The 24,233-nt window shown below is 49.0% G+C and overlaps 1 protein-coding gene across 4 annotated transcripts; it reads right to left on the bottom strand.

The window, feature by feature from the left end:
• LOC107192857 (broad-complex core protein) lies at positions 1-20,848 on the bottom strand. Of its 4 annotated transcripts, none has more exons than XM_015582202.1 (6): positions 20,749-20,848; positions 18,337-18,538; positions 17,939-18,130; positions 16,772-17,357; positions 16,156-16,215; positions 1-456 (listed from the first exon to the last, which is right to left on the bottom strand). In XM_015582202.1, exons 2-6 carry the CDS (start codon positions 18,520-18,522, stop codon positions 203-205), a joined length of 1,278 nt encoding a protein of 425 aa, XP_015437688.1. In that variant the 5' UTR covers positions 18,523-18,538; positions 20,749-20,848; the 3' UTR covers positions 1-202. The 4 variants fall into 4 exon arrangements, with proteins under 4 accessions (XP_015437688.1, XP_015437687.1, XP_015437685.1 ...); XM_015582201.1 differs by lacking the exon at positions 1-456 and adding an exon at positions 4,340-4,981; XM_015582199.1 differs by lacking the exon at positions 1-456 and adding an exon at positions 7,031-8,079.
• Between the last annotated feature and the right edge of the window lie 3,385 nt (positions 20,849-24,233).

The raw sequence follows: 24,233 nt of genomic DNA, 5'->3' as shown, positions 1-24,233 counted from the left end.
CTCATCCACCATTGAGCGGACATGCTGTCGACGAGAGTTGCTCCGTTCACGTCCCACGAAGCTTCTGTGTGTCTGTTTCCCCGTCGTCCATTGGCACCGTTTCCTTCTTTCTTTTTCTTTTCTTTCTTTCTTTCTGTTCGTCTACTAAGCTCGTTTCAGTGTTCCTCGGCACGATGTAAGCATAACGCGACGATAACCAGCTCTATTTCTGCCTACGGTGGTAGATGCTCTTGTGATTGTTCAGGCTGTTCAACGTCCTGAACACCTTGTGGCAAAGAGCGCAGACCGCGCTGTTCAGGGGCTGAAAGTGCTGCTGCTCTTTGTGCCGTTTGAGGGTGAGCTTCGTGGAAAGGGTTTTACCGCAAACGTCGCAGGTATAGCACACGCCCGGGGGTAGCAAGTTGCCGTGCAACGGATGCGACAATCTCATCGCGAGAATCGCGGACGGCGGACCAGCTGTACCGATTGTTTCCGTTTTATTTTTTTTTTTTTTTTCATGTTTCCAATTTTCACGTAATCGAGGCGAAACGACGATCGTTACGTTTACAAACAATTCGACGCGTCGAACAGATCGCGAGTCCGTTAAACAAATATGCGAATAAATGTTAAACAGAGAAAGAAGACGGAAATGAACGACAGTAAAAGAAAAGCAGTATAAAACCACAGAGAGAGAGAGGGAGAGAAAGAAAGAGTGTGTGTGTTAGGTGACAAAATTTGAAGCAGAAAAACAGAGAGATAGAGAGAGAGAGAGAGAGGCAAAGAAAAATCGAATAATATAGTAATGAAAAATTAAGGAGATTAAGAGAAAAATAGAGAGTAAGACAGAGAGAAACAGAGAGAGAGAGACCAAGCACCAATATGTCCGTTATAAATATCGACACCCAATTAAAAAGAAAAGATATTTTCCGTTACGAACCAATATTTGTGGCGTAGGAGGAGGCACACGGAGAGCCACGTGTGTGGATGGACCCCCAGCGCAAATCCGTGTTCGTGAAGGTAGCGGGTAGGTACACACAGAACAATGACGAACCAGAGCCGAACGTATAGCCGAGCGAGCGGGACCGGGAACAAACAAGAACAAAGATACGACTGCCATTAATATCACTGGACAAGATTAGTGTACGTTGATGGTTTTCTTCGATACGCAGGTCTAGAGGGTTTTCGTCTGGTGGGGGGTGGTTGAAGGGTGGGGGGTTAATGGCAATGATTGGTAAATACGGAATTCGTTGGCGTATTGGAGTTGGGCGAGAGAGGATCGACGTTCCAGGTAAAAAAAAGGGATGATAAGGAGTAGTACATGCGTCGAGGGGCCGCCGATCGTGCCCGTGGTGGCAGCTGTTCTCAGGGTTGTGGTATCAACCCCTCCGAAAGCACGAGAGCGTAGTGCGGCCGCTCGATATGCTTTTCTCTGTATATCATTTCGATCGGTTTGATCGTTCCGTTCGCAGAGAGAAAGGTGGCTCGGGGCTCTGGTTTGTCATTGGCCGTAAGGTAACGCAACGATCGGCGATCGTCGCCACCGGAATAATAGGTCCAAAGGGATTCTCTAGGAATCACTCGAGGCGCACACACAACACACGGGTATATATTATCGACGGACGCGCGTGGCACGTTCCTGCGCGGCCCTGAGCCGTGACTGAATCGAGGTCTCCGCTGCATTCTCCGAATTCTTCGTTTCCTGTGCATTCAACGTTTCACCCGCGAGAAACAATTGAAACGACGTCCCGCTCGGCGGTCCGACAAGGTCTGGGACGAACACAATGGAGACCTCGAGGAGGCGTTGCGCGGAGAAAGCGAGAAACACGCTGCTGAAGTACTACTAGTGGACTCTGTCACGGTGAATCTCGTCCTTTTCGAACCTGTCCGAAACGAAAGCTCTCCTCTCTCGCCGAAGTCGCCCCGTCGAGGAAAGGAGCTTCCGTGCCGGTGACGGAGGGGAAAAAATAAAGGAAGGAGAAGTAGCAACAGCGGCAGCGTGTGTGGCGGGTTTCGTGCGTCCTCGAGACGCGGACGTATAACGGCGTATTCTCTCGATGCTGACTGACCCTCGAATGCTACGAAGCGTAAACGCGACGCGGCAACCCATTGACTTCGGGGACGAACTCGAGGCGGCACTTCCCGGGGCCGTGTGTATATGCGTGTCACGGGGTCTGGGGCTTTTACACGTATACCCCCACACACGGTGGGTTACTACGCGCGTCTGTATATGTGGGTCGACCGGAAGCGCACGCAGGGCAACGAGGTGTAGGCACCACGGCGGCCAAAGAGAACAGAACGGAACAGAAAAGAAAATGCAAAACGCCGAACGGCAGCCGGGAGAGGTTGCGTAATCTGACTGGCGAAGGTTAACGAGCCGCCGCCACCACCACCACGTTACCCCCGCGTGTACACCTTTCTCCGATATATACGTAATATACCTATGCGTGAAAAATAAGGGTGGAGGGGGGCCGCTCTCTCTCAGCGTACAAAAGAAACATTTTATTCATAAATAATAATGGTAATTCGTAGTAACTATATAATAAGAATATTAATATAATCATGATAAAAGAGTAATTATAAACGAAGAAAACAAGGCTATGATTGTATTTGCGTATACGTGCGTGAGTACCATTTTGAACGTGCGCGCTGCTATCCCCGAAAGCCCGATAAAAAAAGAAATATATAATAAAAGTAAGAGACGGTGATATTAATGATAAAAGAAACAAAATGTATGTACGTTTATATACGTGTACACGGTATGCATGCGATTACGCTCGTATCGATAAATTCTGATATAAAAGACGTTTACTTATGTACAACGACTACGTACGCACGCACGCACACGCGCGCGCTTCCACGCCGTCTATGCTCGATCGAACAGATTTTTATTTACATTCTCTACGTATAGGCGACGCACTTCGGTCGTCAAGAATATTCTACGCTCGAAGTTGATATACCTATGTATTGTACCTGTTTCACGCGTGCGTCCAAGTTAAACGTTAAAAGAAACACACTTTTATCACAATTTTGCGTCTCGACGCTGGCGCGATTGCAACGTAACCATTGTTCTTGCTCGACCAAGGTAACCGTACGTACTAGTCCGTGTCCGACGAATAATTCAATAACAATCGCTAAAAAATACGTGTTCCCGTCTTACCGTCCGCCGCGTTTCAAAGCGAGGAGAAGCTGTCGGTGACAGCTGCTCGCTCGAAGGAAGGGAACACGAAGCGTGTCACAGAGAAAATGAATAAAAGGATTTAAAAAGACGCGAGAATTTACTTTCTCCGGCGAAAGACAAGTGTCTCGAATAACACGAATAAAAATGAACGGTGAAAATCGATCGACATTGGTAGTTTAACGATCGCGACCGCATGACTGGCTTGCGATAATTATCGAACGTTCCGATAGTGTTGGAAGTAGGGAAGAAAGGAAAGCCTCTGAATACTCGTTACAATAATTTGCTGCCAGAACGATATCAGATAATTTCTTCTCTTTCTCCTCGCTCTGAACGAATTGAAGGACGAGAAAGACGGGAAACAGGATGAAAGGAGGACCTACTACCTCGACTTGCAGGACACGAAGAACATTGCGACACTCTAGCTTAAAACTGTTAACTTATACTTAAAGTTGTTTTTTTTTTAAAAACTTATACTTCACGTTTGTACTGCGACTTTTCTCATAACACCGTGACAGGCGGTGGACGCGGCCACCACCGATAAACCACCCTTCGTAAACCAAGTAATATAAAAATAACAGAGAATTTTTTTTTTTTTTTTTCATTTTTCTCGGACAAAGTTAAATAAAGAACGCGTTCTAAGCAAATGAGTTCAGTCGCGAGTGGAAGTACCGACGTTCCGAATCCATTGCTCGACCCGATCAGCTTAATTATTTACACATAACGCAACATTTATATGTATATATAATATATATATATATCTCTTTATAACCTTAGTAGAAAAATTAAATTTTTGGCGCAACTCGAGCGCCTCGAGCTCTAACTTGTTTCTTTTTTTTTTTTTGTTAATCCCATATTTGTCCGCTCGAACGGAAACTCCTTCGAAAACTATAATAACAGCGTCGTCTATTATCACATAGTGTTTTTCGCAGCTCGATTTCAAAGACATCGCTCTTCCCGGATGTCTGGTCGTCGTGGAGGGGTAAGTGCGAGCGAATGGTCCGTGGTAACGCCAACGAATGTACGCAAAGAGAACAGATAATACCCTATCGCGTGTAAGTATCGCGAAAACGACAGAAACAGGACGTCTAAGATAACCCAACGATACTGCCTCGAAACCGATAAAATTCACCACTGTTTAAAAGGAGATTCTTCAACGACTTGTCCACGGAAATGTGTGTCACACGATTGGAAAGGTTGGCGGGAGCCTAGTGACGTCGTGTGGTTCGCATCGAAAAGGTAAAATGATCGACGCGCGCGTGGAACACCGAGATATCATTCTCGATCTCTATGTCCCAGATCCATCCAGGGACAGACAACGTGATCGTTCTATGGAATCGGAAATTGCTGGATTCGCGAAGGCCAACCCTCGATAATCTCAACGACGGAGTCCCCGAGGATCAAGAAATCCAAAGAATTTCAACGAATACTCGGTTCCAGGTAGTCATGTTTTTATTTTTTATGACTGAATCTATCCTAATCGCGACTGTTGCTGTTGTTGATCCTGGTGATGATGTTGTTGCTGTGGCTGCTGCTGAGAGTTTATTCTCTCCGTGTGCTCTCTCTGCTCTCTCTCCCGTTCGCGCATCTGTTCCATCTCCTTGCGTTGCTGCTCGTTCTTGCTGTGTTGACGATGGTAGATGCTCTTGTGGTTCCGGAGGCTGTTCAGGCTCGAGTATACCCGCTTGCAGATGTTACAGATCGGTTCCTTGCTGGGCCTGGTGTGCACGTTCTGTATATGCCGCCTCAACCGCGTTAGGGAGGTCAGGATTTTGTTGCAAGGCTCGCATCGAAACTCATCGGACGCGCCGCTGCCGGCCAACTGACCTGGCGGCAGAACCAGACACACAGGGGTTACTTTTGGTTTGTTTGGGCGCTCGAACGTGTCGGGTCCGCGGACACGTTGGTGTCCGGGCGCGCACGTTCTCGCGGCGCGGGACGAGGACATACCCCGTTCCCAGTTCCGCTCTAGAGTCCTCCCTCTAGCCGCGTGAGCGTGCATTATCGCGTGTCCGGCGATACATCGTTCGTTATTTGCTTTCACTCTCTCTCTCTCTCTCTCTCTCTCTCAACACCACCATCTACCACCTTTTTTTGCCGAGCCGATAGAGAAATATATATATATATATATATATATATGTATATTCGTGCGCCCATCTCGATTAGTTTTTTTTTTCGCGCGCACGTTGCACCGTCACCCGACCAAGCCGTGCTCAAACTGTCATTTTTTGAGTTTATGTTTTGCGTTACTTTTGGAACCACGTGATAATGCTTGCAGGTGCTACCATAGCATTCTTGATCGTGCGCACGCTGTAGGTATCGTCCTATACGCGGCACGAAGCCGCGGGCCTTCCAACGAAAGCGCCTTCCCCGTCACACAGCCTTCGTCCCCTCGCCATTGTCATCGTTTTATTCGTTCCTACTTCCGACTCTCTCGATTCGGTCGTTCCTTCTCGATCTCGAAAACGTAGTTTCCTCGAGACGGGCAGCCTTGTGGTCTCGTCTCTAAAAACTCTACGCCGACTGGAAGAACGTTTAAACAAAAAGAAAGAAAAAAAGAGAATTCTATTTCGCTACTTCGTTAACCACGCGATACCGTTGACAATGGCGAGGAACGTTTCAGCGGAAGACACTTCCGGCGTGCGAAAGACAGCGTGCCCCTGACTCCGGTTCGTGAGAGTCATCCGTTGTGCTCTTTTCGAGGGGCTGTTTTTTTTTTGTGTTTATTTAGCGCATTACGATAGTATAGTGCAAGCAATTCCAAGATTCCAGTGAACGATCGTGAGCGATGACGTTAGTGTTTTCAGAGCACCAGAGATGTATCTAAGAATGTGATATATTTGGTCTAACGAAATGATGCGATGAAGCGAACGGTTGGTTGTCTATGTTCAACGTGATCTACGTAACTCGCAGCAGTTTCGATGACGCCTATCGGGTAATATAGTAGTTCGTCGCGGGTTGGTGTTCGTCAGTGAAACAAATGCTATTTTCCTTCCTTCGAATCGTTCTTTATTATTCCATTCAGATCTAACGACATTCACGCTATATGCTAATAACATGACGTTCTCCTTAACTAACTACAGCTGTCGGGTGAGCGGGATCGTTCTAGCAGTCCTCGGTAAGGAGAAAAGCGACTGGTAACGCGCGACGCGGTCTTCCTCGGCGAATCTATCGAATACGAAACCGCCAATATCCGCTGCACCGAGAACAAGCATCGAGACGCGGAATGAAACACGGACGGAACGATACGAAGAAACGAGAGAGTCATGGACCGTATCTGAATCGAAAAATTATTTTTAAAGGTCCACAGATAGGTGGGTTATAAGTCCAATCGTTCGATAAATAGATTTGTCCTTGGCCGGAGCTCGTTTCGCGCGCGCGCGCGAAGGCAGCTCGCGACTCGACCGACGAAAGCTCGGTCGGCAAAAATTTTCGCGGGTCTCTGGCCCGATCGAAGAGAACCGTGGCGCGCAGTCGGTTGATCCAGCAACGGATAACCCTGGTAATCGACAGGGAGAAGAGACACAAAGTTGACTTTACTGCCGGTGGGGTAAACTACCCCCAGCCAATGCCCGCAGGGGGTAGATGAAGAAGAGCACAGTAATACCGAAAGAGAAAGGTATCGATTTTCCCTTGTGGGGAGGAAAGACACTCGTCGAGCTCGAGCCACGAACTTGCCACGGAACTAGTCCAGATGGCGGAACGTATTTTCGAAAAAGCAAACGCAACCTCCTTGTCGTCGTCGTGGACTGGCTAACCAGAGGAACCGAACGTTCGCGTGGTAACTTAGGCTAACGCGTGTATTAAACTTACGGTTTCTTTGGCGTGCATCTCGAGGTAACTCGTTTCACGTTCGGAAGACTAGACTTTGCGCGCGAGGAAACGGAAAGACCGTGTGTGTATGTGTGCGTGTGTGTGTCTAGAGAGAAGTATATACAAAGAAAGTTGATAAGAACTTCTCAGTCCGTATAACCTATATTTACAAAAGCACCTAACGACAGTTGGAACATACATTATACATATATATCGATGAAGCGTCTGTTCGGTTTCTCATGCCGGGGAACCGGGTGGTCGCGGACAGGCTAAAACGGCGAGCCCAAAGTGGGCACTCGTGTTCCTCGTTCGTTCCACCGGCGTTCGTATAGAGGAGGGTCTGTATCGCAGGGGGAGGGCAAGACGGAGGAACACCTCGACGCAATTCGGTCACTAAACCACCGGCGCCGGTCAATACGTGACCTCGCACTGTTCCTCGTGCTCCTTGCGTTCCTTCCTCGCGTGGTACTGGCTCTTGTGGCTGACGAGACTGTTCCGGGACTTGTAACTCCTGCCGCATTGGTCGCAGGAAAGCGATTGCGGCACGTAGAAGTGCGTGTCCGCCAGGTGCCTCTGAAGGGACCACGCACGTGAGAATGTCTTCTGGCAGAAGTTGCAGTATGTGCCGCTGTTCGAGCGGTTCGAATGTTTGAGCTCTTGCTCTGTGGCGTTCGCTCGCGTGGAATCGCGAGACTTCGAGGCTGGCTGTGAGCCACCGTTCTGCGTTAGCCAGCGTAGATCGGCAAAAGGAACTGTGGTATCGTTTGACACCGTTCTCGCCTGCTGATGTTGTTGTCTGTTGTTCTGTGGACGATTCTGATGAGCGTTCGTTGTCGAGCCACGATCCAACTGCAGATCGATCTGCTCCGAGAGCAAACAGGACTCGAGATCGTCCATCTTCGGGGACAGTGGTTCCGACTTGAGCACGATCTGCATCTGATCGTTAATGTCGTCTAACAGATCGATAATGGGCAGCTCCTGGTGCTGTTGGTGCCCCTGCACCGCCTCGCATTGACTAGTTCCTGTACTTTGGCTCGATTGGCCGGTTTCCCGTTGACCGTCTCCGTTGGTAGCGGACTGCCAACCCCCGTCCTCCTCGGCGACCTCCCGGTCTGCAACCAAAGAGGAGGGGGCTGAGTCCAACCGAGATTCGCGCGAATTAATTACACGCGTGTCTACACGAAGCGTCGAGCGATTCTCTTCGTCCCGCGTCGAGAGGCTCGTGTGCGAACGGGGGAATGAGTGAAGGAGAGCAGGGGTGGTGGCGTACGAGATAAAAGAAACAGAAGAAATCGACGGAAACGCGGGTCGCTTTCCGACTAAACGGACACGGATGTTGTTAATCGTCCGTGAGTTAACACAGGAGAGACAACTCTTCGCGGAGGAGAAGAGGCTGTGCGAGAAGGAAAGAGGGATTGGTGTACGAGGCAAAGGGGAGAGAACGAGGGTTGAAGGGCGGAGAGGGCTAGGGGAGAACTACGGTAAGGTAGGGCGAGTATACACATTCATCGTCTCATAAAAGCCAGTATAACGTCCGCGAGGATGAGATGTCGATACAACGAGAGAGCGGCAGTAGTAACGGGGAGTATAAGAGCAAGAGCAAGAGCAACAGCAGGAACATAACGGCGATGCTTCTTCTTTGCGGGATTTTACCCAGCCGGTTACCCTAGCAACGGAACCCCCCCACGAGCAACGAGCTCCTTCCCCCGTTTTTCCGTGGTGCCTCGGTGGGAAGGGATATATACCTAGGATGCGTATTATTCTTAATAACCCCCGTATACCGTTGCGCTGTATTATGACTGATGTTGACTCTAAGCGCGGAGAGCCGCGGCGATCGATAGTTCGCTACCGCCGCGACTACGAAACCGAGAGAGCCAACGACGACGACGGGAGTGCCAAGGGGTTGCAAAGAGGAAACCAAGAGACAGAGACGGAAAGAAACGAGAGAAAGAGAGAACGAGTGGAGGACGATAGGGCAGCCGAGGGATCGGCGGGGAGAGAAAAATCTAAGTAGCTTCCGGATTGGTTACGCGAGTCTTACGAACTTTTTAAAAGAGTTACGTGAACAGAGTGGTGGGGATGAAGAAGACAGGGTTTGCGAAGCAAGGAGGACGAGAGGAAGAAACTTACCCTCCTCTCTTCGACCCTCCCAATCCCTCTTTCGTCCGATATGCGGTTGCGCGTTTCATGAAATCAGTGCGATCAAACCGGTAACTCTTTTTCGAGTATTGAAATATTCGTTTGTTCTTTCTCTTGTTCCTGTTCCTGTTCTTGGTTTTAATCAACGAGAACCAAACGTTGATCGATAATCAATGGTCTACCGTTCCGAGGTAGATGCATCGGGTGGTCGTCCTTTGCAGCAGGTCTTCGTTTCGCCGGGCCGGTCGTAATTTCTTTTTTCTTTTTCGCCGAGTCGAATTGCACGGAATGCTAATCGGCCGCGAGCGCTGATAAACCACGACCGCGAGAGGAAGAAAGAGGAATGCGCAAGGCCAATTTCTTCGCGAGAAACTCGCTCGATCGCTGCTGGAGACTGGCGGCGATGCTCGAAACTAAAGTGCCTCAATGAATTAAGCACCGCAACCGAGTAGACCTTCACCTTGTCTCTCGAGAGTCGTGTACGCCTCTCCCGGTGATCGCGATTCGGCCAATACCGTAAACAAGCTTTATTGATTTCCGATCGCCTCGCGAAAATCCCGCGATAACGGGGCCAGGTACAGCCCGGTTCTCGCCAATCGGCGTGAAAGAAAGTTCATTACGACGATCGATTCGTTTTTTTTTTCTGTTCACCTCGAACGACGTCTTACGTAACACCGCTCGAATTTACGTTTCGAGTTGACAATTAGATACGCAAAGACTGAAGGTCCCTCCACGCTCGAAATCGGAGTCCGAGCCGAAATTCACCGACGTATCAGCCCGTGCATCATTCTCAATAGAGACGGAAATTCATAGGAAGAGAAATAGATGTATCGCGAATCGTTTTGGGACGTGCTGCAAATGAAAGAAAAAACAAAAGAGATGGAAAAAAAAGAGACCGTGTCATGACAGCAAATGATACAGAGCGAAAGTGTAAACGCCCCTCTCTCATTTTTTTTTCTTTCTCTCTCTCTTGGTCTCTTGCCCCTCCCTGACCCCTTCTCCTAGCCACCAACGAGATTCTCTAGCTCTCTCGCTCTGTGGCACGGCTCTCGGTCCGACACCCGCGCTCTCACTGTTGCGCAGTTTTCGAGGTCACCTCAAGTTCATCATCGATAATAGCGCAAGCAAGGCGAAAACAAGCAGCTAGACCTGGGCGTCCCCGATAAGTACACATACTACAGATAAAAAATTCCGTCGGATTTGGTTCAGAACGAACTTTCGTTTGGCCTTGGCGAGCGCGCCTCGCCCGCCGCCTGTACCCGCCTCTCTTCGCCTTCGCTCGCTCGCGCGCGCGCGCGCGCGACATACGAAAGTAAATTGCCAGCCGCGCGCGAATCGTCGGCTACCGAAATGAACCAACGAGGGAGGGCGAGACGCGGAGGGATGCCCCGTTGGGAGGAACAAAGAGAAAGAGAAGGAACGGAAAAGAGAGAACGAGCGAGAAGATGAGCAAGTATCGAGTAAATAGACGTATGCACAAGGAGAGGACTCGCGGACGTCACGTAAGCAAAAGGCAGAAGAGAGTTTTGCACGCACGTACACACGCACGTAGCAGCAAACATAAACGCGCACGCGTTATATATATATATATATATATATGTGTGTGTAAGTATTCGCACGCATATACAGACAGACCGTCGGAATCGCCAACGTCGGCAGATGGCAGCATAAATTCCGCGTTTCGCAAACAGGCCATTAGCAAACCGGGTTACGTAACCCCGAAAATTTCTTTACGTCGACTAGTTTCACAGGTCCCGATATAAAACGCACCCTCCCCTCCCATTGCTCGTCCCTCGACCGGAGGAACGACGACCGACGCGTCGATCTTTTGCGAGAGAACAGGTTTATCGATCGCGAGAAAGCTAAACGTCTGAATCATACCCGGGGAACAATGACGCCTATGGGCTCCTGGCTGCCAAAACTTGGTAAAGAACGAGGGGAGAACCTCGACTTTCCAGAGAAAAATTGGAAAGAAAATGGCTCCAAAAGTCTCGCTTCTCTGTCTCCCTCTACCCTTCACTATTTCTCTCTTTCAGCAGTGTGAATCGACTCGAAGAGACGCGAAACTGGACCCGCAAAGTCGACCACTTTCATCGCAGGAATTCGGCCAGCTGGTAAAAAACAAGCCGGTGGAAAAACGAGAAGAAGAGCAGAACCAGAGGCGAAGAGCGCAACACACGCGTGTGTGTCCGGTGGTACCGAGAACACAGTCCGGCGAAATAAATATTTGCTCGATGCGCTGCAACGCGCACTCCTCCCGCCGATACAAAGAGGCCAGCGCGCACCACCACACGAAAGAGGGATAAAGTGCTCGACGCAGGTCTGGAGCCTGGCGCACTCGCTATTTTTATGCGGCCGGATTTTACAACAGGTTACCGCGGATGCAGGAGTTCGCGGAAAAAGAGCAGAAAGCAACGGAGAAAGACAGACGAAAAAATCGAAAAGGCGAAAAAAATAGAAGAGAACGGAAAAGAGGATGGGCAAATAGTCGATGCCGATGACGGCAGGATGGGGATCACAGTGTCGCTACTAGGCGGTCGTGTATATCGGTTTTGTAAAAACAATTTTTAGTGCTCGCTGAGGAAACGAGCTAAGAATATCTAGCCTCGGGAAAAAGAAGAATTTTCTCCTCTCTTTGCGATAATGACATCGAGAATCCACCGAGAAACGTTGGCATAGGCGCGAATGGTTGCGCGGAGAGAAAGGAGCAAGAATGAATAGATTTAAAATTAGACCGCGATAAACGCATCTTTCTCTCCGAGTGTGTCGGCTCTATGCGAAACTTGTTACTCTTTCTCTTTCGCATTGGCACGCTCAATGAAGAACGAGGAGGCTGCGAGGCTATGGTCCCCGTCTCCGTCTAAGTACCGGAAAGAATACGTAGTCGAATGTCGCCTAGCTACGATTATCTCCAAAAAAAAAAAATGAAAAAAGTTAAAAGGAAAACAGAAACATGGCCAGAGCAGCAGTTGTCACGGATCATTTAATTATTTCAATTTCAAATACTGCGTGAGTACGCGACACGCTAAATTGGCCGTTTCGCAGAGAAAAATAACAGACCGAGTGCAAAAGGTTAACTTAATCGATCGTATAATTTCCATTGTTTGGTGCGAGTTACCAGCGCGCTCGATCTATAAAATAACGTGTGGTCAGGAGCAATAAAACCTTTGAAATCGAACCAGTTACGACCGTGCTCGGACACGGCTTTTGCCCCGGAATTACATTTCGATACAAACACACAGAAACGAAGAGGAGGTTTTCGACGCGCAACACGGAAAACGGAGTGGAGAAAGAGAGCGGCGACGCGCGACGCTTCGGACGAAGAAGTAATCCGCGTCGAACGAAATCCGTTTACGGGCGTGAAATTTTTCGGTGGCGCACACGAATCCGCCTAGAAACGCGCAGACTGCGAGCATATGTTCGCAGCCGGCTGCCGGAATAAAAAGATTCGAACGAAGAGGCTCGAGTAGAGAAGTGGCGAACGCGAACAAAGAAGAGCTTCGCGCGACAAGTGGTCGTACGTTGTACTTTCTATCTGGTACGATTGTTTTTTACGTAACCACAGCCATTAGGAATTAAAGGCGATTAAAGAACGCGGGCCGAGCGCGAACAAACGATCCACAGACGCGAATAAAATTTCACTTTATCGGTCCCCTCTCCCTCCACCCCATCACCCCCGGACGGTGATAACAAGCGCTTTCTAAATTTGATCTACGAAACTTCTAGACCTTGCTCTCTCGTTTCGATACGCGCAACACGATAACAATCGACACTACTACCATGACCACTATATCAACGGGCGTAATCGTTTTTAATCGTCCAAGACGGACGACACGATATAATGAATTACCAATCGGAAACCTGAATTCCTACCAACTTTCTCTCGTGTGCAATAACATTATAATCCTATTCTCCTCTCGTTTGCAAAAGTAGGAATAATTAATAGTCCGCTTAACGAACGAACGGAACGAACACACACGTGCAATATCGTCGCGTGGAACAGCCGAAGCGGAGATAGCATTTAATTCGGACGTTATTGTCGTTAACGAACCGAGAGTAGGTGGAAAGTTTGGCGGGGACCGACGACCCTACACAACTATCTCTCATTCGACGCTTGAAACGTTGCCAAAAATCACGGCGTTGCAATTCGCTTCGGTCTAACCGAAAAATGTCTGTGTCGCGAGCACGTACGTGGGGTCGCGGGCGCTACGATAGATATGTAAGCGGAGAGGCCTTAGCGCGATAAAAAAAAAAGAAAGAGTACGAAAAAAACAAATGATCGATTCGTTCCGACCGTACACGTCGTCGAGGCGAATTATCCACCGATTAGAAAGAATCGACCGCCGTGCCTTCCGAGGAATTATAGACATTTTTTATAGACATTTTAAACGATTGCTTATAGACATTTTCGCGGGGCAAGGGAGAATGATTTCGCGGTGGTGGGTATCGTTTTTAACGTCCGTCCAAACACAACAGTCTATTTTTGCGTCGCGAAAACGTCGCTGCAACCGTCGTACTCTGCCTCCGTTCGACTGCGTTTTATTGTCTCCAGCGACCAGCGGGAATCTAACAGGGAAGAGGGACGCAAGACAAAGGAAAAGAGAGAGGAATAGTATTCGCGAAAGGATAAACGTCCGAGTTGGAAAATAGACGACGGTGGTCGTCAGAGGTGCGGGTCGAACCGGAGGGGGCCCGCGCGGACGGACGACGACGGGGCCACGTATAATTTAATGTGTCTAATGATTCGCAGTGCGCCGCAGGAACGTGAGTGGCTTACCAAGGTCGTCGTATTTTTAGTTAGGCCAATGTTTAGTTGGCCACGTTCGTCGGAGATAGAGGGACCTTGAATTTCGCGGATAACATCTGCGGCCTTATCGACGGCCCCTGATAACTTTTTCAGTACTAACCTAGTATAAGCCAGCCGTTCAAATATTAATCGAAAAGACGGCGGGAGATGCCACACCTGAATTTACTTAACGACGCTGCCGTTGCTGCTGTCAGGACGCGGTTTTATTAAAGGCCTTCTCCTCTTCTCGCCAAGGATCGTGGCCGAAAATCATGTTTCGTTCTGGTCACGACTCCGTTTTAAAAACTTCGACCGATCCCCTCGACGACGGAATGTAACGCGAATATTAAATGGTTTCCTGCCGATGGACAGCGTGGAAAGTTGACGGAGAACACCTCTTTTCGTAGAATCGGAACACGTTCAACAGTGTTTTTGGTGGTAACTTTATTGCCGTTAACCGTCCCACCCCGCGTAAAAAGCAGACACTGGGTTTCGCGTGGATTAAAGATCGGCAATAAGTCGAGATATGTACCGTAACACAGAGTAGTCACTATAATAGTATTCGCGACAGGGGGACAGGGGAAGTGGGGAAGCAAATATCCGTCGAACATGTAATATAAAGGAGCGTGACAAACTTGGGCTTGACCTATCACATCCTCTTTCGTAATTGAAAACGAGCAAGTTGCAATGTGGTGTCTCGTAACGAGGCGTCTCGCGATTATAAATTACGTACAGTTACGGTGTACAACTGTAATCCTTCAGATTAGTACATACATATATATGTTGGTATATACATATATATATATATATACGTATATAATATAATACATATGTATACATATATATAGAGAGGGAGATATAAATATATTCGTAAATGTAAGACTGGTAAGCAATGTCATAATGCTGTCGTATCGGCGATATCGCGGCAGCGGGGTGTATTCCGTTACCAAACGTTAATGGGACGACAAACAGTGATACAAAAATACTTAAACGACGAGTTGGACAATACGAGCACGGCACGTATAAATACATGTACAGTATGTATTTATTTATTTATGTATATGTAACACGTCGACGATCGATCGTCAATCGAACGCGATGTTTGCGACGCGTTATCTCGCGAAACTAAAAAGAAACGATTAATTCGGTAAACTTCTCCGTGGATTATTAGCTGTATACAAAGAGAACAGTCTGTCGTTGCATCTTTGCTTGTCAACTTCTTCAATACTTTTGATTTTTTTTTTGTTTTTGTCGGGTGGGCGAGGGGGAGGGGGGAATTTTTCCGTTTTCTCAGACATGAGAAATAGATCACGACGAATTGATATTTTGTACAGTGATGCCAAACTGCTGGTTTCTTTCATCGCTATGTGCCAATTAAAATGATCGCAGCGAATTCAGACGGCTGCGCGAGCGAATGTATCTGTGCTGTGCTATCCTCGTCGACATTCGGTACGAACACAGAACGTCTCGCGAATCTATGAATCGTATCGATCCCGTGCGACAAGTCGTGTTTTCGTTACCCAGGGCGGGATGCAAGTCAGCACCGAACGAGGTAAACAGTTTAGAGAGATATTTCTCTTCTTTTTCAGTTGAATCTACTACGTTCCGTCCGACATCGGTCAACGTTGGCGCGGTTTTCTGTCGGAATCGAAGGTTGCAAAAATGGAACAACAAGTCAGCAGCAGATAAATTCCTTCTTACATCGTGAATTCGTTGGTAACCGCGGAACGTTATGACATCATGAAATGCGTAATGCAGGCGAATCGTAAATGGTAAACCATATAAGGAATGATGATATCAATGATTTTTGTATACCGCATGCCAATTAGAAGAAGTTTTAATCGTTCAAGCAGACAGTAGTGCTCTTTCACCGCAACCAAATAAATAAATTAAAAAAAAATAATAATTATAATTAAATAAATAGTAGGAATATTCATTCTTGTAATTCGTGATTTGTTAGTCTGATTTAACTGCACAGATCTTTTTAGTTACTTTTATTAGAGCGAACCGGTACACCGCAAACGACTGCGGGACACGATGTATCGACTGTCGCAGGAAAAATAATGGAACAGCGTAAAAATGCCCTCGGAAGAATCAAAAGAATCGGAGGATCGAGTCGACCGGACCTATAGCGGTCGATTTTTACAGAGAACGGATCAATCGTGCGGATGGAAAAAGCTTACGGTGGTCCCTGCGACTCTCCCCTCGAGCGGGTCGATTCTAATGATTTTCAAAGGCAGAGCTAAATGATAAATGTTCTTACCTTGCGAAGTTCCTGCCAAATCCGGTGGTTGCAACCCGTGGCCCAATCCTGGAAATTTCACTATCGTCACACGTAGAATAGAACGTTCTATCGCGACAAGCAATCAATCAAGGGCCTGTACGCAACATCGCAATTACGAGAGACTCGAGACGACAGGAATCTTCTATGATCGTCTTCTAAACGATAAACAACAAAACGAGCGACACTCCCAAGGTACCCAGAAAACACTCATCACCGTGATACTTCGACCTGCAAAACCTGCAGTCACCATCGAACTATAATAACCAAATACAGTTAAATAAACGATAATTTCAATTCAGATGGTGTTTTAATAAAATCTCCCTTCAACAAATATCCAATCCATACGAGGTAAATTCCGAATCGTATTCCATAGTTGGAATATCTATTCTCCTGTAACCTCAATTCCCATATTGGCCCAGTGTATCGATACAGAAACCGAATAGTAAAAGAACAAATTCCCATGTGTGTATATGACACTTATCTGCGCGCAACGTATCGTCGGAGGATTCTCACACGCGGATTCGTATTCGGACGAGACGATTTGAAATTGGTCAATGCGTACAGGCCTGTCCGACTGTGGATTTGTATTGCGTACCTGACAACGGTGTGTGTTCCGTGGCGAGGGCCGCCATACTGAAATTAAAGCTTCCAGGTGTGGGCGGAAATATCTTCGTGTCGGACAGAAAGTTCGGGGTAGACGTGTGCTCGGACTCGACCTCGTGCTCGTTACTGCTCGCGGACGCTGGTGGCCGATCCGACGCCGCTGCCCCGGAATCCGACGAGTCCTCGTTGTTCCCGCCGTTCCCGCCGTTCCCGCCTGTCAGTTCGAGTGGCTCGCACTTTATGTTGTCTTCTAGGGGGCTGTTCTCTTCGTGTACCCCGTTACCCTCGACCTTGCTCGGCAGATGGTTGCTCTTCACCATCGAGAAATCGGTAGGCGTCGCGTCGTTGTTGTTGAGCGGCGGCGACGTCGCCCTCAGCTTCTTGTCCGTCGACTCGTCGTGGGGGCTCGGCGTTCGTCTCCTGCGTATCTGTGCTCTGCGTAACAATTGCTGCACGGTGGTCGGTGTCGGTGTCATCGGCGTGGGCGGGGAACCACCACGAGGGAAACTCTCATCCAATCTCTCGTGGAAGGGAAGGTGATTGCCACCACCGGCGGCCAATGCACGGACATGGGACAGCTAGAGACCGAAACAGACATAACGTCACACGCTTAATTAGGATCGTAGACTGGCACTACCCCGCCTATTCGATGACCACTTTTTCCCGAACCGCACGCGTCCCTTCCTCGAGCCACTTACCCCCTCCCCTCCCACACCCAAAAGACCGAGTCGGTAGATTTCGTGGAATCCCCTGTTTTTCGTTATCGTTTACATTTCTTCTTACAAACCGTTCGCAGTTTCTATTTGTAACATTCGCCGGTTATCTTTGTTCGCTTGACCTATGACAATTATGGATTGGAATCAAGATGGATATAATACATTGTGCAGTCAGATAAGGCTGGGCTCTTTAGTTGAAAGTCACGTCTTTCTCTCTCTCTCTCTCTCTCTCTGTCAGAGATAACATGCAAAGCATAATCACTTTTACCGAGTTGCTCGCGTATGAGCCTCGATATTACATATGGCCGGTAATATTTTTTTCGCGTTCTAGCGTGCCGCGACGAAGGAGAAGTCGCGATTAAAGAATATTGTAGATACTAAAGGAGAACGTTTTGCGAGACGTTCAAAGGGTTCGGCGGAAGCGAAAGAAACTGCAACGTTACCTCGTCCCTGTCTGTTTGGTCCGCCTGTTGCGTGAGTCCCGATACCCTGAGGACCTCGGCAGTCTTGAGAAAGCTGCTAAGGGAACGCTGATGCACGTTCACCTCCCCGTGATAGATGAACTCCACCAAAGCGTGCAGGTCGCTGAACGCCACATCCTGAAGTACTATCACCGGGTGTTTGCACGGGGTGCTCTGCAAAATGGGGATCGCGGGGAAGAGAAGAAGAGACACATTTCCTCGCATTAGTTAAACATTGACGTTCCACTCGATGATGTATCGAGTCGGTGGGGCGCTGACGGGGAACGGAAAATAAGAGAGAATGCAAGAGGGGAGTAGAAGGGGTGGCGGAAAAAAAATAAAAAAAAAAAGAAGTCCCCGATGGAGTGTATAGATCTTACCTTGAGCAATTCTCTAAAGTAGGGACTGCACGCGGAAAGTACGACCCGATGCGCTTTGAGGCTCTTGCCATCGCAGGCCAGTGTGACGTCCACGAAATCCTCATCGTCCCTCAAGTTTTCAAACGCCGACGTTATACTGCTTTGGTAATTGTTCCATCGCAGGCAAAAGTGTTGCGTATCTACCATCGTTATATCTATTCACCTATAATCAGAAATAATATGTGCGCTATTTAAACCGGCGAACCCCGGTTTATCTTATCGGGTCGTAATAAAATATTTCGCCTCACTCAGGCTCCGGGCGAATTACGGAACCTTTTAATCGAGTACCGGAGAATCGGGTCTCTCGACCAGCGCGTGGAATCTCGCGTCACGAACCGCCGCGTGCAACCAGGCCCAGGAAACGAAATCAGAAAGCTGAAATTTCGCTAGTTGCACGATAAACACCACCGATAAGCATTCTGCAGACCCGATAATTTTCGATAAACGTTGTTTCGAAATAAAAATATATATATACACACACACACACACATACACACTGTTGCAACACGCTTGCGCGAGAATATTGCTCGATGTCCCTCGCGATAGTATTTGCGAAAAAAAAAAGGAAACACATGAGAAGAGCCGAGTAATTCGTCTATCGAATAAACAACGGGGCAAAAGGAATTATATAATGTGTGTTGGTATCGAGTGGTATTTAACCGGCGTGTTTACCATAGGTGTGGCATTAGAACAGATGTTAATTTCTTTCATCGTGCCTCGGCTGCCACGAAAAACTTATATAATACGACGACGAATTAATACGCAGATTCGCCCGGTGCGGACAGAAGTGGACCGAAGGTGTCTCGGATCGGAACATATGTTATTAATTCCGACGGAATAAAAATACGGGAGCGTAAACGTTCCCGTCTTCCCGCGGCCGTTGCAAAACAACACTTCTGAGTTCGCGGTATTTTTACGTGGCATCGGGAACGCGAAACGACCAGAAGCGTGTTCCACACACACACACACACGCATACACGTTCGCTTCAAAACGATCCTCGTCCGAAGCTCGCGAAACTCTCGTGCAAAACCGTGAGGAACCTTGCGCGCGCGAGCGCTCACACGTTTACAAGCGGAGAAAATTGTACTAATTAAAATCGGATCGGACACGATGTAGCGAGGGAGCGTACGAAGAATAAAAATTAAAGAGTGCATGGCATAAAAATAGACGGCAACGAATTACACTACTTTTTATTTGCACCATACAAGAAAATTAGGTCGCCAGGCTGGAGTGAAGCCAGAACGTACGATTAAATAATTCTCTCCGCCACTTATAAAAGCGCAAGCATTAAATGTATGCTGATAGTGTTATCTTAGCAAAATGATAAAAAAAAAAAGGAAAGATCTTCAAACAAATTTACAGTGCTCGCTCGCTACGCGCTCGAATGTGCTGGTAACGCGATGACAAAAGCTTCGATATAGAGAATAGAATTAATGATCGTAGATATAACCGTGTGCTTTTCTGTTCTCTTCTTATTTTCTTTTTTTTTTTCATGTTCTATTTCTACAACGCGTTAGTCACGATAAAAAGCACCACGGACACCACCGTGCATAGTATTTTATAACGTTTCCGTTGATAAGCGTATCACCGATTCGTAAGGTATTTTTAGGTTTCGTCGGGTTCTCGCAACTTCGAAGAAAATAGTAATTAAACCGACGCGGTCGCGGGTACGAGAATTCGGACAGTGTACAAACATCGGAGCAGAAAATTATGTTTGTTTCAATATTTTGGATACTACTTTCGAACGATTATCGCGGCAACGGTGCTACCAAAGACGAGAAGCAAAAGAAAAAAAGATTTTTTCGTTCTCGATACTCAGTTTATCATAAAACGACGGGCGCGATTCGAAAACTGTTTTCAGACTTTTTTTAAGTTCGCTATCGCGCACTGCTAAATTTATGTGTGACGAATTCGCGATAAGTTTCGCGGTCTCGTGAAAATCCTGGCCAGCAACGCTTTGATTATAGAGCCCGGATTCTAACTCTGTTGACGATCCAGAGGACACGGGAGAAAGAAAGACGACTTTATTTACCGTACTGCTTCGCTAAATACGTTTCTCGCCGTGTGACGTGCGACAGCCGTCGACCGAGTTAAAGAAAAATAAAGGTAACACTGTGATTTCGTCGTTCCTTCGTCTCTCTTCCACTAGTAGAACAGACAGACAGGCAACGCGGGAAATTGACGATAGTTGCCGTATACGAAACGTCAGAAACGATTGCTGTCACATACATCCGAGTACAAACGCGCTTACGCACATTCGTGAAAAATCGTACGCACGGCCGGGAGGATACGATCGCAAGATCGGTGGTGGGACAGGCAGAGAAGGGACCAGTCCCCCCTCCCCCACCCCCCGTGGTCTGTGTACTGATTACCTTTTCCCTTTTGCGATCGCGGCTAAACGGCTGTTACCGATTCTCGTATTTCTAAGGCACATTCACCACCACACTATCCAGAGACGAATCACAGTTTGAAAAAAGCGGATGCGTTATCGCGAAAGCACACCTATCACTCGTCATGCCGCGTAAGCTAATGACCGTAACAATGAACTGAATTGAAACTGGTCTGCGTTTTATCTCCACAACGCCACCTCGCAAAAAAGTGCGCACTTCACAAGTTCGCGAATAAGTCCCCTACACTCGGCCAGTAGTGCTGCTGCTGCTGCTTCTGCGGCTGCTTCGTGACGGAAAGTCATTCTCAACGGGACCAATCGGACGCGATCGAGGAGACACACGTCGCTCCTCCGTCTCTCTGTGTGTGAACACGGGGCACTCTCTTCCCTCTCGTTCGATCTTCGTCGACGGGACACGGAAAATCTGCGGCCGGGTTTATCGAACGCGAATCAATTCACAGCGCCCGGAGTAGTGGAAGCGGACACGCGAGCGAAACGCTCGTCTAGCGCGCGTTACCGATATACGAGATCGTCCCAGGCGGGGGTGGAGTGGGGGAACTGAACGATCGACGATCGAGCAAAGAATTCAGGAGATAATCCGCGTACGATTTCGCGCGTGCCACCGCGAACAAGGAAGAGGAACAAAAAAAAAAGAAAAGTGGTAATTGAGAGAGGCTCGAAACGGTAAAGTAACGTCGTTTTCCTGCTTTCCGCAGGCACAACCTCGCGATTCGTCGATACTCTGTTGATCGAGGGAATCACAACGATAAAGGATCACATGTCGCACGCGTATGGCGCCACGAGAGCAACGAACCAACGGACACGGAACGAAACGGCCACGCGAAGGAAAGAGAAGGAAAGGAGTGTAACAGCCGCGCGCGGTGGCGACCCGTTCGAAAACCGGAAACGCACGACACGACGATCGTCCACCACCACCACGGGTGTGTGTGCACGTTGGAGAGGCAGCACAGTCCCACCGGTGGCCTCGTTCTCCGTCACATACCGTGCGAACTAACCCCCAAAACGTCACGTCACGACTGTGCAGCTGTGTGGCCTTCGTCGACGACGACGACGACGACGCGGGCGTACGTCGCGCGGCGCGGCAGCGAGGCCGCACGAAAACGTACGAAAAGCCGGCGATCGCCGGTACGACGAGCGAGAACGACCCGACAAGAGCGAGAAGGAGGAGGTCGTGGCGAGGGGAAGAGAGAAAGCCAGCAGGGAGAAAGAGAAAGAAAGAGAGAGATAGATAGATACCACGAACGCGACGGCAAGAGAGGCACACGCATACACGAACAGCACGTACGAACGACGAACGAACGGAGGGATATACAGGCAGCAGGCACATCAGACCAAGAGGGAGGAAGAAGAGGGAGGAAAAAAGAGAGCAGGAGAACCACGAGGGAAGAGGGAGGGAGAGAGAGAGAGAGAGGACGAACGAGCGAAGATTTGGTGGAGAATCGTCGAGAGGAGACGAGCTACGACGGGGGCGTCGCGAATTTTCGCCACCAGGGCCTTGGAGATCGAATTTTGCTTCTCCTACGAGAGGTCGACGCCAGAATGGTGTCGCGCGAAGCGAAATAGGGAAAACTCGAGCGGTTTTTCCACTGGATAGACGGACGGTTCACCTCCCGGCACCTGTCTGACTCGTCGCTCACGTGTGTGACTATTCTACTGTGTCTCTCGAGTAGCCGAGATTCGGAAGCGCACCCCTTCGGCTGTTTTTTGGCGCGCGCTCGCGCAGCCAACTGTCATACGAAAAACGGAGTTTCGATTGCCCAAAAATCTATCAAATTTTTCTCCTCTTTCGGCCTGTGTAGCTACACACGAACGACCGCGTTTTATGCTCGATCCGTGCGAGGGTGAGAGGAGTGAAGAGGGTTGTCGCGAGTGGATAGGCTTCGAGGCTCTCAGACACACGAGGGGTGAAATCCGACTTTTTCGGGGCGGACGATATTACACGCCCACTGAAACCATGGACTATGGACTGGTGGTCGTAGCAGAAAGAAAGACAGAAGGACCAGGAGTTTACGTTTCTGTTCATTCGTCGGTCCATGTCTCTGTCGTTCTCTCTTCTGTCCCTGGGATACCGCGAAATACGAAAAGACCGGGTAACCGTCGAGGAAGACCGGTCCAGCCAGCGTCGTGGCGGGTGTACGCGCGGGAATTTCAAACGTTCTGGTCTCGCACGCACGCACGCACACACCTACCCACCTAGCCACGTGCTCTCTCTGTTCGGGATGCCGGCGGGCAGCAGTCGCCACCGTGACGCAAATTTCCGCGCGTTCTTCACACTCTCCGGAATGCGAAGGATCCTCTTGCCGGTGTCGGTTCCACACCACATACACACACTCGGGAAAACACCACCCACCACTGTCGATTTGCCGAGAGTGGACACTCTCTGTGACTCCTGCCGCGTGGAGCAACGAATCGCGTTAACGGAGTGTATAGGCTAAACAACACACACCAGAGTCCAGACCACAGTCACAGTCAGTCAGCTAGGCCGAGCCAGCCAGCCAGCCGTTGACACGTCTCGGGGAACAAAGTCACTGTCACGGCGGCGCAACACGTTCCGAGTCGCGTAAGAGAGGGAGGAGGTGGAGCCCTCGCTCCAGGCGAGGGTGGAGAGAGAGAGAGAGAGAGAGAGAGAAAGAGAGAGAAAAAAAAAGAAGGTGTGCGTAACGTAAGGTAACGTAACCGTGTCGCGTCGCGTCGTGTCACGACGACACCACGAGAGCCACACGAGGAGAACCGCCGAGAGTACGGGCTGCAGCTCCCAAGCCTGGTTAGGACTAGCGCACGCGGAGAGGGAGGACGGGGGGACGGCGCCCGCCGGCCGCCGTTATTCTTTATCGGAGCATGAGACATCTGTCGTAATAAGTGCGGACTAAAAAATAGTGCGTACGCAGGGAGAGACGGCAAAAGAAAGAGAGAAAGAGAGAGAGAGTTTGTGTGTGTGTGTGTGTGTGTATTCCCGAGAGGAGAGAGGAACAGAGAAAAGGGAGCCGATTCTTGTATGGTGGGGAGAGCTTTATGCCTGTGGCCGCATCGGCCATGCCTCCCCTTTCACCCCTCTTCCCTGCCATCAAGCCCACCTCTTTTCTCTTCTCCTCTTCTCTGTTCTCTCCTCTCCTCTCTGTCCCTCTCACTTTTTCCTCGACAACCCTCCCTGGTTCTCCTTCTCGCCCTAACCTCTCTTTCTTTACCCCCCTTACTCGGTCTATCTTTCTCTTTTGAACGAGCCCACCCCACCTCAACCGTTAACCCACGAGACGAAAATGCGCAAAGCTAACGACTTCCAATTAAAAGTGCTAGAGCTGGAATTTTCAAGGCGCCACCGTGGCCAAAAACTTAATTCCCCCGTACGCCGGATCATCGTGGACCAGACATGATTCGTACCCCTTCGATTTGATTCCCGGTGACTGCTGATAACTTACGAAAACTGTCCAGCCACTTCACGCGCGCACC

Source organism: Dufourea novaeangliae, unplaced genomic scaffold (assembly GCF_001272555.1).
Source record: "Dufourea novaeangliae isolate 0120121106 unplaced genomic scaffold, ASM127255v1 scaffold447, whole genome shotgun sequence".
NCBI classification, from domain to species: Eukaryota; Metazoa; Arthropoda; class Insecta; order Hymenoptera; family Halictidae; genus Dufourea; species Dufourea novaeangliae.
The sequence above is the reverse complement of the archived record's forward strand: the minus strand, read 5'-3'. Positions and strand labels throughout refer to the sequence as shown.

Coding starts and splice junctions, on each gene's coding strand:
- LOC107192857 (XM_015582199.1), bottom strand. CDS start 18,522: ATGGTAGATACGCAACACTTTTGCCTGCGATGGAACAATTACCAAAGC. Junction 18,131..18,336: donor ACTTTAGAGAATTGCTCAAG/GTAAGATCTATA, acceptor CCCATTTTGCAG/AGCACCCCGTGCAAACACCC. Junction 8,080..16,155: donor TTTGGCAGGAACTTCGCAAG/GTAAGAACATTT, acceptor CTTTGGTTGCAG/ACCGGGAGGTCGCCGAGGAG.